The 10,943-nt window shown below is 54.4% G+C and overlaps 5 protein-coding genes across 5 annotated transcripts; 2 read left to right on the top strand and 3 right to left on the bottom strand.

The window, feature by feature from the left end:
* Window positions 1–153: 153 nt before the first annotated feature.
* On the bottom strand, window positions 154–1,615 carry B0H18DRAFT_964887 (uncharacterized protein; the record flags this gene model as incomplete). Its single annotated transcript, XM_048043209.1, has 6 exons — window positions 154–305; window positions 364–434; window positions 515–578; window positions 739–920; window positions 953–1,515; window positions 1,571–1,615. Coding segments are annotated over 6 exons (1,077 nt in total), but the record flags the coding sequence as incomplete, so codon positions are not given.
* Window positions 1,616–2,472: 857 nt separating this feature from the next.
* B0H18DRAFT_1220704 (uncharacterized protein) lies at window positions 2,473–4,411 on the bottom strand. The gene is made up of 2 exons (XM_048036727.1): window positions 4,346–4,411; window positions 2,473–4,290 (listed from the first exon to the last, which is right to left on the bottom strand). The coding sequence occupies exon 2, from the start codon at window positions 4,266–4,268 to the stop codon at window positions 2,967–2,969; it is 1,302 nt and encodes a 433-aa protein (XP_047884216.1). The 5' UTR covers window positions 4,269–4,290; window positions 4,346–4,411; the 3' UTR covers window positions 2,473–2,966.
* Window positions 4,412–4,584: 173 nt separating this feature from the next.
* Window positions 4,585–5,940, bottom strand: B0H18DRAFT_924449 (uncharacterized protein). Its single transcript, XM_048041610.1, has 6 exons — window positions 5,899–5,940; window positions 5,585–5,836; window positions 5,479–5,537; window positions 5,343–5,430; window positions 5,155–5,288; window positions 4,585–5,093 (listed from the first exon to the last, which is right to left on the bottom strand). The coding sequence occupies exons 2-6, from the start codon at window positions 5,832–5,834 to the stop codon at window positions 4,668–4,670; spliced, it is 957 nt and encodes a 318-aa protein (XP_047884215.1). The 5' UTR covers window positions 5,835–5,836; window positions 5,899–5,940; the 3' UTR covers window positions 4,585–4,667.
* A 3,252-nt stretch (window positions 5,941–9,192) lies between these two features.
* On the top strand, window positions 9,193–9,876 carry B0H18DRAFT_640339 (uncharacterized protein). The gene is made up of 2 exons (XM_048038909.1): window positions 9,193–9,628; window positions 9,689–9,876. Exons 1-2 carry the CDS (start codon window positions 9,284–9,286, stop codon window positions 9,725–9,727), a joined length of 384 nt encoding a protein of 127 aa, XP_047884214.1. The 5' UTR covers window positions 9,193–9,283; the 3' UTR covers window positions 9,728–9,876.
* On the top strand, window positions 9,689–10,846 carry B0H18DRAFT_1220702 (uncharacterized protein; the record flags this gene model as incomplete). Its single annotated transcript, XM_048036726.1, has 6 exons — window positions 9,689–10,304; window positions 10,356–10,470; window positions 10,526–10,543; window positions 10,594–10,613; window positions 10,682–10,693; window positions 10,751–10,846. Exons 1-6 carry the CDS (start codon window positions 10,026–10,028, stop codon window positions 10,844–10,846), a joined length of 540 nt encoding a protein of 179 aa, XP_047884213.1. The 5' UTR covers window positions 9,689–10,025.
* Between the last annotated feature and the right edge of the window lie 97 nt (window positions 10,847–10,943).

The raw sequence follows: 10,943 nt of genomic DNA, 5'->3' as shown, positions 1-10,943 counted from the left end.
TGGTGTCTCGCCAGTTGATCAGGCCGTGCAAAACGACTTGTGCACCCGGGCTCTGTACACGAGTACGGCCGCGCGCCTGTATGTGTCCGCAACTACGCGAGGCATCATCGAACCGTTAGTCAATCAAAAGAGAAATGTCAAGGGTGACCTTACGTGCTTGGAGAGGTTCGATGACTCCGCGAACGCTCTGTCGCAATATGTGCACTTGAACGGCTTGTGGCCGTTGTGCGTGCGCTTGTGGATGGTGAGCGCACCCGTGATGGCGAACGACTTGCCGCAACCGGGAAAATCGCAGACGTATGGCTCTGTAAATGGTCGTGAGTATCTAGGTATGCATATGAGGTTCGCAGGAGGGAGATTCACTTTCTTGCGTATGCCGCCGCTTGTGCTGCGCGAGGGTTGCGGCCTCCGAGAAGTACTGCCACGATCTCGCACTGGAACGTCGATGGCCCGTATGACTCTGCGTGTCAACACCAGTCAGTAGGTTTCCAGGGAAAGCGAATGGCGCTCTTACCTGCAAGTGCCGCAATATTCTGCTTGCTCGAAACCCTTTTTCGCCATAGCGGGTACAGCTTCCCCTACATCATATGCGCCTTGCCAGCACCGACGTGTTCTGCCGTTATATGGGACGTGAGCTCGTCGCAGGATGGGAAGGTGCACGTGCACCCCTCCCAACGGCAAACATGTACAGGAGAAGCAGAGCAGTCGTGCTCGGGCAGCGGCGTCGGCGGGGAGTACAGCCAGTGGACCCATCAGGGGTGAGACACTCGATGCGGCCGAGACGGCGCTTGTAGTGGTTCTGTCCAGGCGCCTGCTCTCCCTTCGGCGAACGCAGAGGCAGACCCAGGTGGTCCTCCAGCAGTGGCTCGCGAGGACACCAGAGCGCTGTCGAATGGGTTCCGGTCGACGGGCCCGATGGACTGCGGAACGGTATAAGTGACAATCGGCCCACATGCACGAGAGCCCATCACGGAAATCCCGTTGCCGTGAGACGGCCTGGTGTCCAGGCTGCATCTGCAGCGGCGGAAGAGACGACATCGATGTGGGAGTGGCCGAAACGAGGCGGAGATGCTGGAGGTTGACGTGCCCGACGAGCTCTGCGAGGGATGCGAACGACGCGAAGCACCCGCCCCATTGGCATTTGTGCGCCAGTGCTTGAGGCTGTAGGGACTGCGTAGATTGCGGGGTGTTGTAATACTGAGGGACGTTGCCGGGCATCTGGGGCATCTGAGCATTGATGTGAGAGTGCATCGTGGTCGATTGGAGTAGCTGCCCAGCCTGAGAGTTGAAAGCGACGGGACTCGGGGTTAGCTGCGGCGTGGATGCAGTAGATGTTGCAGCACTGAGGTTGGCATAGCCACCTGGCATGCCTGCCATTTGCTGAGCATCGGAGCATCCACATAGGAAGGCGGCCATGGAAGGATCCCAGACTATGTCGGAGTGACCGGCCGCCATGTCGGATGCGAACGCTTTTGGGTCAGGCATGTAGCCGTAGTAGTCTGGACAACATTGAAACTAGCGGAGCCGCGTCAGACACGATATTGCAGCCAGCCAACGATTCTAGACGTACAAATTCTTCCAATGCGGTGCAGTCGGGGCCGCTCTCGCAGGTCATGTTACATGGCTCACATTGGTCAGGAAACACGGCCGTATCGCACGGTATCGTCGCATGATGCGCGTCACTGCATGCTACGACGACGCACTGTTCGGTGCACTCGGAGCCGAGCTCGACGTTGCACGGAGGGGTCCCGCAGTCGTGAGCGCAGGCTTCACAATCGAGCGACGGGGCGTTCACTTCCGGTGGGCAAGAACAGTCCCGCTCGCCGTTCGCGTATACTTCTTGTTTTGCCATTGTCCTGAGCTGCGAGCAGTGCTGGAGCGTGGCGAGGGCGGTGGGAAAGCTGGCTGCTTGCTGGGAACTGCGCGCAGAAAAGGCTCGGGCGGATGAGAGGGATGAGGAGCAAGAGGGATGAACCCGGAGGAGGTGGCGGGCGATAGCGGCGGTGATGAGGCAGGATTGGCGGCCATGGTCGTCTTTGCAGAGCTGAGGACCCGGCCAGTCATCCTGCCACACCGTGCCTTATGTCAGCAAGTTACTGTCCCTTTTTGGCAATTCTCCTCTTCTGCCCAATCAGCACGCTCCATTCCGCCCCGCCACAACGTGGCTCTGAGTCGTCTGTAGACTTTATTCTTTTCATCCATTCTGGTGCCATAGATCTCATATTAATACACACGGCCAATTGCGCAAACCGTCTGTCTGCCAAATCTAGGTACCTAGCTGCAGCGTACTCAGAAAGGCAGGGCGGCCACGAGCTCTCGATCTCGCTGTCTGTACAACGTTCAGCAGGCATGATGAGTCGAGGTCTTACTGAGTCGTGTAATCAATTGATAATACAACCAACAGGATACAGTGCCAAACCATTCTGTGACGCATTGCCAGAGCAAGGCACATACACTCCTGTGTATATACACCAGCAAATAGCCACTGGCAGTTGACAGACAGTCACATTGAGGTCGCGAATCCCAACAACAGACCGTGACATTGAATACACCGGAGATAGTACAAGAGTCTAACTCTGGGTTGGTATCAGAAGTACAAACAACAGCCGCTTGAGCACTTCATCGCGGCATGGTTTATGCTACGATTATCTAAGTCGTCGTCCATCCAGTAGTAAGTTGACAGTTGAATCAGTAAGTAGCACACGACACCTTTCCGAGAAAACGAGTCAACCACATTCCAGTCGCTATAGTCGTCGCCACGGTGCCGTATTTTTGAGACAGGCCGGACATAATGCGTAATGTATCGGCGCCGTGGTTGAGACATGAAATGGGTCGGCGACGGCGAAGCCACCTGAGCATCCGGGAGTATGGAGACAAGCGGTACATATGATGACACCTGCCAACACGCTGGCATGTACATCGTCTCTAGTCGCGGGCGACGGACCACCGGAGCGACGCTGTCAGACTCATCGTATCAAACCAGGCTTGAGTGCGAGAATCACCGGAGAGAAGAGCTCAGCCGGGTCGGAGGGGTGGCGCTTGACCTCGAAGTCGACCGCCGTGAGCGCTGGCATCATGGCGAAGATTCGTCCCCAATCCGCGGAATGTGTCAGCTTGGATCGCGGAAGCCCGGTGACGGTGAGATGCTCGAGCGCGGACAAGCGCAACACCTCAAATCGCATGGAAGGCTGCCCGTGGATGCCATCTTCCTCGTCTGCCATGAGCCATTCGAACTCGGCCACGACGCGACGGTCTGGAGACCTGATCGAAAACTTGAAGCTTGCGTATCCCGGGACCTCTGCGAATTCGAGGATAGCGTGTTTGAGCGTCGATGTGATCGCCTGGAACGATTTGCAATGCGGTACGTGGTCTGCCGTGGAAGACGCATGAAGCATCCGTAGGACCACCGTGGTCGTAGTCGGGAAAGAAATGTGCGCGAGGGTGTGCAACACCTCATCTTGTTCGCCGTCTAGAAGCAGCTGCTTGAGACATGGCGAGTTGATCGGCTCCGTCGGATACCGCAGGTCTTCGTCCCAGCAGTGTTCGGCAAATCCAAGTTGAAGCACCTGAAGTCCAGGGCACCGCCGTAGAGTGGATAACACCCTCGTCACGGTGATGTAGTCCTGATCTTGCAGGCTCAATTTCTTCAATCCAAAGAAGGGGTCCAGGGATACAGGCGCACTGACGATGGTGGCTCGGCATATGTCAGGCATGTGGCCACCAAAGAGTGTCAGTGCACGGGCAGCCATATTCCCTTGTGACGCGTTTTGTACGTGTGCCTCGATATGCAACGCACGGAGGATAGGCGCGCCGCCGGAGAACTCTTTCGCGATGCGTTCCGTAGAGTCGAGGTCAAAGCCCGTGAGAGCGAACCATTTGACCCGCTTCGTATGGGCTGACATTGCGCTCGCAGCCAGCAGGATGTTTTCTGAGAAATCTGCGGATGACGATGGTCCTAGGATCTGGACCTCGAGTGGACGGGTCTTTGAGCGCTTCAGTCTCTCTTGCACCATAAAAGGAGAGCAGCGCTCTGTAGCAATGATGCGGCACCACAGTCGGGAGGTCGATAAGGCCAAAGTCCTCCAGTCCCGACAAACGTGCGCCACAATGTCGCTCGCTACGACAGGTATACGTTCCCTTTTGACAATCACCTCGGAGAGGGTGATAAAAATCTCCAAGAGAAGCTCCATGGGAAGCTTTGATATGGCTGGCCGGGTCCTAGTGGCCGCTACTGGATAGCTGAACGGCAGCGTAGACTTGCCAGGCATGACTCTGTCGACTGGTACTAGCCTTTACTACGTCAGCTCATGACCATCGCCGACTAGCGACAGAGTTTCCTGCTCACTCTCTTTCACAATGGGGATCAAAGACCGAGATAGCGCTTGAGGTTTTGCAGATAAGTAGCCGCTGTATAATGGAGTAAGGGAGAGAGAAGGTTGGAAGACAATTACAAGAAGTTGTGGCCACCGGGATCCGCCACTGTGGCTGACGAGCGCCGAGCCGCAACGTCGTCACGTGATCGATCGACCAAAGCGATCGTGGTTCAGTGTGTAGACTCGGATATCATGACGTCGACTGTACATAGTATGTATACGTACTGACAGTAGCAGTCGCACAGACAAGGATATATGCCAATCGATCCTCTCCAATATTGCATCCGAGGAGTCCTAGTCTCCAGTCCAACCCAGTCTTCGTAGGTCCTTCCTACACTCTTCGGTCTCGCGCTTCACGCGGGCCATATCCTCGACAGCCTGCGCGAAATTGCCGTCCTTACCGCCTACCAGGCTGAGCATTCCATCATACGCGGAAATTTGCCCATCCAGCTCGCGCTCTTCTTCCTCCTGAGCCCGCGCCTTCGCGCGCAGTTTCTCCATTGCCGTAGCAAGGGCGCGGTTCATGTTTGAGTCGGGGCGGTTCGGAGACGAGTGGCCGTACAAGGCGATGTGCATACGAGTGCGCATGAGCGAGAGCTTCATGAGAGATGCCTCTATTGTGGTGCTCAGGAGGTCAGCTTCTGCTGTGCGCGCAGCGTTTGAGATCGATGGGAGGGTTGAAAGCGCGCCGACGAGATCATCCTCGAGCCTTGGATGAATCTGCAAGCGCGCGCGTGTCAGACGAAGTGCGTTCGGAGCGACGACTCGGAGGCCAACGTACTTGGTTAATCTCATCGACTAGCATTGATATTCTGTCCCGGCACGTTTCGGAGAGCTTGCGCTCGCGCTCGATACTGTCACGCTGAGACCAAATGCGATCCGCAAGTGACGATGCAGCTTCAATGCTCTCGGCACCTATGGCAGTGGTCAGTGCCGTCAGTTGGAGATATTTCATGAGGGGTAGCCTACCGGTCTCTGCGTCCTCATAATAGGCTGTGATTGAAAGTAACGAGTTTTTCAGTTGGTGAGCGAGTTGCTTCTGGCACTGGGGTGCTAACTAACAAGCGTCAGTCGTCTCAAACACTCAGTTCAGTGAAACGCTTACGTGGAGCGATGGCGCGCCGAACCTTCTTACATCTATATCAGACAGCCCTCCTGGGAGCGCTGTGCATGTGTCAGTGGGAGATACTGCGTCCAACGGTGACGCCCACCCTCCAGTGCCTCCGCTTGCAGGTCGCTGCTCTCACTGGCACCGATGTCAGGGGCAGGTACAGGTATAGCAGAGGCGTATGTGAGACCGTCGATCAGTCTCTGACGTTCGCCGTGAGGGAGCTGCCTAGAAGTTTCATGCAGATGATCGTTCAAGATCGTCGCGCGGACATAAGTTCTCCTGGCTGGCACGGCAGAGGGGTTTTGAGGGGACGCGTCGTCATGCTGCGCCGGGTAATTGACACGCTCCATAGCTACCAGGAGTCAAAAATCAACAAATGTCACAACATGTTTACGAAGTCTGAAGCCCACTTACTAGGTTTAATTGGTCAAGGCAAGGTCGAAGGATCGCGGCTGGTAACAAGTCGGGAACAGAACGCGTTACGTCACGCGTTCAGTGACACTGAGTCTGCCGGCCCGTCTTGCAGATCCACAACGGGAGACTACTTATAATACAACGTCGAGTCGCCCACCCGACTCGACAACGCAATGTTCCCTACCCACATCGTCTGTTGGCAGCAGATATGCTCGCCTTCAAGAAATCCACCAGCATCGTTCCTCGCCGTTATCGTCGACCCGTTCGTCATCACTTGCCGTCCTTGGCTCCAACCTTCGAACGTGTTTTTACGTGTCCGTCAGGCGAAGCAACAACATATTCGCTGACCCATGTATAGCATTACAATGGCGAAGCAGCAGCGTCCAAGACGCGTGATCTCGTAGGGTGGTTCTCTCCATGGGGAGGGGCAAGCCCTGCGACGCCCGTGGCCGCTTAGTCAGCGACGCGCCACTGCAAACTTGGTCAGACCTCGATCGTGTGGCGCTGGTGTGGCGTATACATCGCACTGATCGCGTTCAAGCTCTACAGGCAAGACATCTATCCAGAGTAAATTACGAGTACGTTATACTAAAATGTATGTTATAGTCTAACAATCTAGGTCCGAGTCATTATCATAGTCTATGTGGGATTCCCCTGCTCGTTGTGTCAAACTCGCTGTAATGCTGTCTGACTCAGATGTAGCAGTATTCGAAAGAGCCAGTGTACGGCGGGCCTCTGCACGCGCAATCGCCTTCCTCAGCTCTAGTAATGCCTCGGGCTTTTTGACCTTTTTCTTGTGCAAAGACGAAGGTGCGGGGGTCTCCTTATCGTCGAGCCGATAGACTTGAAGCTGCTGATCAATGTCAGGTCTGCGTAATTTCGCCAGGCCCTCCTCGTCAACTACGAACTTGACTGCACGCAGCTTGGCCTCCCGTTCATTTTCCTTGCGCTTCTTCTCCGCGGCCTCTGCTGATCTCTGCTGAGCAGTTGCCAGATCGTGCTCGACTTGACGTCTGCGGCGCTCGGCCTCGTGGCCACTGCTGTCGAAGGTACGTGCTTCGCGGCGAATATGTTCGTGACAGGTGTCGTCGAACATCTAACGCTCCCGCAACGCCTTGCATGGCGTCTCCGACCTTCTTCTGTGAACATCCACCTCGCACCAACATGCGCGCAAGCGACCGCGCGGCTGGCGTGTAAACACCCTTCCGCTTCAAACGAAAGATCGCTGGCCGTGACTTCGCCCTCTCAATCGCGTTCGCGAGAACACGGGGTGCACGCTCGCTGCGTTTGCGAAGCTTTCGAATAGTATTTTGACAACCACGTAGCTTATCGACCATTGCGCTGCGTGTTCCGACCAGGGTCGTGCGAAGTTCGTGCCCCTCCTGCTGAAGATGCACGATCTTGCCCTCTAACTCGGTGTTGTGCTTCTCAACAGATGCATGAAGATTTGTCTTGACTCGAAGCTTGTCCTTGAGTACATTCATTCGTTTCTTCATACGTGCTTCTCGTCGCTGACTGTTGTGCAGTTGTCTCCTCGATTCGGCAAGCTTATGCCAGTGCTGAGTCCCATCATGCGCCGGCAAGTCCTCCATCTCAGCTTTCTACATGACAGTGAGTTTTGTTTGTCACTTGGCAAGGAAGTAACCTATATCACTGACACTCCACTCCGAAAAAATAGCCATCCCAGATGACTGTGAACCCATTACAGGTATGTTCTCTCTCGCCAGTGCCGAGTCTGAGTCTGAGTCTCCATGATACTGAGCTCTACTAGCCAGAGCTCCCTTGGCTGCAGCTGCCTTCTGTGCTGAAGAGCGTCCCTTCCGCCTCGGTCTAGTACATGATTTATATGTTCCTTTGGCCACCATACTCGTGCTAATGATGTATGCGTCTCCGAGGATGATTATTGGTGTATTATGCTGTAGCTGAACTTCAGGGCACGAATTAAGCGCAGAATAAATCTAGGAAACTCCCGATTAAATTCAGGGACCATGGTACATTTATACCTCAACTCACCTATCGAAAGGAGATATGTTTGAGAGAGAACGGACATTGTTACGCGCATGGAGATGAACGGGTAACCGCGTTGTTGTTGCTCACGTGACCGTACGACGCGTTTGTGGCGGAGACATCTCGCGCGTCTTCGTGCCTATCAGTATACCGTGTATCTAACCTGAAGCAAAGGCATTCATGCCTGGTCATTGGTGACAAATATATTGCGAGAGTACGTATGAGTGTTTCATTAGTGGTTTCATTGTGTGGATATTTGTCTTTCACTCCATGATTGAGGAAACACACATGAGCCACACTCATTAAATCGGAATTCTCGTCCATGTAACCTAACAAAACCTTCTATGGCCTCATGGCTCTCAATCCCGTTGCATCCGCGGACACCAAAGCATCTGAGGGAGCTCATGTTTGTGATACAGTGCTTCTACCACTCTCGCGACCAATGCCACTAATCCCAAACACGAACAAACAGATTCGCCCTTGCGGGCGTTGCCCCTCCCCACGAGTCTCCAGTGGACGCCCTTATACGGCCACCCTCCCCCCACTCAACAAGGTCGCATTCAGGGTCTGCCTAGAGGGGACTAAGTGGCCGCACGGGACTCGGGATGTGAGATGCTATCGGTTCATAGACTGAGTGAGTACGTGGTTTGCTCAGAACGATTGTTAATAAGGAAGCTTGTCAATGCATAGCGTCCGCCCCACCTCTTCCATGATATCCGATTTAAAACATGCCCACTGGTGGGCATTGGTGCTGCCCTCGCTTGAGCTTATGCGTATTGCCCACGTAGACTGTGACCGTCTCAACAATCCCGTCCCCGCCACTTCTCGTCCGAATTGCTTCCCTGGCCTCTCCTTCTGCCACTCAAAGTATGTCCGAGGACATGGGTTTCAGCGTCGTTACAAGCTTGTAGAGTGGCAAATTGCAAATTGGGCAAAGGGCATCTTACACTACTTCTGGCTGTGAGGGGCCGACATACGACGACGAGGTACGGATTTTCTCTCGAAGCCTCCAGATGACACTACTTAACGAATGCTACAGTCTACTGCGACGACCGTGGTGGGAGGAGCCCCTCACTCCGTTACGGAAGACGTGTCGTGTGCCAAGCGTTTGTTTGTGCGACGAAATACGAGAACTCAGTCTGGAATTCAAAGCAAAGACGACCGCAGCCAACACGAGACTACAGCTTTCACACATAGAATCAACGCCCAACTTCCAACGCCAACCAGGATCCCTGTGACAGCACGCGGTAACGTCGCTGATAAAGTACGACGGTCTGATGACTGCATTTCTATCACCTAGACCATGACGGGCGGGCGTCGAATCTGTTCACCGGCCGGCGGCAACAACCCATCGCAAGGCTCTGGTCCATCATAGGAAATGCTACTATTACTCCACCATTCGAGCCTAGCCTTCTCCCACGGGAGATTTTTGACTCTGAATGTTTTGCTCATGCGGCCCGTTCGGGAAGCTGCCGTACCTCGGGACGGCGGTACAATTCCCGTCCTATCCGACCTGTCCGGATTGTATCCTCCGTGCCGCTGGGAATGGGCGTCAACCGTACCCATCCACTCTGTTCCGGTCATGTCAGTGTCACGGTATGGATCAACTCTGACACCGCAGAGGCGCCTGATCTTGTTGCTTGCACATATGAAGGAGCAGCTGAATGTTCGGAGTCAACGGGATACTGGGAGCGAGACGTTGAGAGTTTCATGTCGCGCCCTAGTAAGTATACTCAGCCTAGGCCACAAGGTGATCATGATCACGAGTATCATGCAATAGAAGCTGTCTATATGCAAGTACCACGCTCTGTATACCGTGTAAGTGGCCTGCCTCACCCAATCTTCGCATTTGATCTGCATCGTCAACATCTACTCCGTCCAACCAACGCGGCGATTGGAGACATCGCCTCGGAAAGTCCAGAGGCAGAATACTCCATCCCCGCAGTCCCGAGGCAGGCATCGCACATTCATCATAGGACCGCAATTTGATTCGGAAATGGGACGCGTTCAGGCCCGGCTGTGTTCTGCTTCGCTAGCGCTGTCGAAAGTGCACAGTGCCTGCGCGCAGTTGCGATCCTCATAAAGCCCGCGTCCATTCCCAGATCCCACACCGTTGAGCCATGATCGACATCCACATTCCCTATCACCCGGGCCCGGGGCTGTTTTCCCCTGTATACCTGTTATCGGTTTGCTCTGTCCTTGTGGTGTATGCCTTATGGAAGCTGGCCCACATCATCGCCGCTCCCTACAGGTCTAGCCTGCGCTACTTACCTGCGCCGCCATCTTCTAGCTGGTTGTATGGCAATCTCAAGGATATATCGGCCGCTGAAGCGCGCTCACTCCATGAGCGCTGGGTAGAGCAGTACGGAAACACGATCACTTACAAGGGCTTGTTGAATGTGAGCTTCTGTTATCAATATCGCACACATCATAAGCTGATATATTGGCAGGCCAACATCCTGTATACCATCGACACGAGGGCCGTCAATCATATCCTCAGTCATTCAGTTGACTACTGCAAGCCGGCGCCTGTTCGCTTTGCGTTGTCTCAGTTACTCGGGAAAGGTACTTCAGCTCATCTGACATGTTATACCTGAGTACCTCACCGGATGGTCCACAGGTTTGCTGTTTGTCGAAGGTGATGGTCTCTGCTTCCGGGCACCACTGCGCTACTGACGCCACATTCAGGCGACCAGCACCACCAACAGGTAAGATAGTCCTCTCAATCGCGAGTCAAGTCGTACAAGATAATTCATGATCGCGCTGTTCCCTATAGCGTCGCGTCATGGTCCGTGCGCAAGCCTACGTGCCACATAGCTGTGTAGACATTGATTACGCTTCATAGAATCCAGCCTTCGGTCCAGGTCAGATCAGAGAGCTTACGGACATTTTCATTTTGAAGGCCAACAAGGTGAGACAGAGTCGGGATCAGACGTACTGACATGCCTCCGGTAATTCATGGCTCACTGACTCATGCGTTGCGCAGCTCTCTGAATACTGGAAAGACCTCATCTCCAAGACCGGGGATCCCGCCCGCA

This window comes from Fomitopsis serialis, assembly GCF_022376445.1.
Source record: "Fomitopsis serialis strain Sig1Antser10 chromosome Unknown B0H18scaffold_794, whole genome shotgun sequence".
Lineage (NCBI taxonomy): Eukaryota > Fungi > Basidiomycota > Agaricomycetes > Polyporales > Fomitopsidaceae > Fomitopsis > Fomitopsis serialis.
This window is presented reverse-complemented; position numbering and strand designations above follow the sequence as displayed.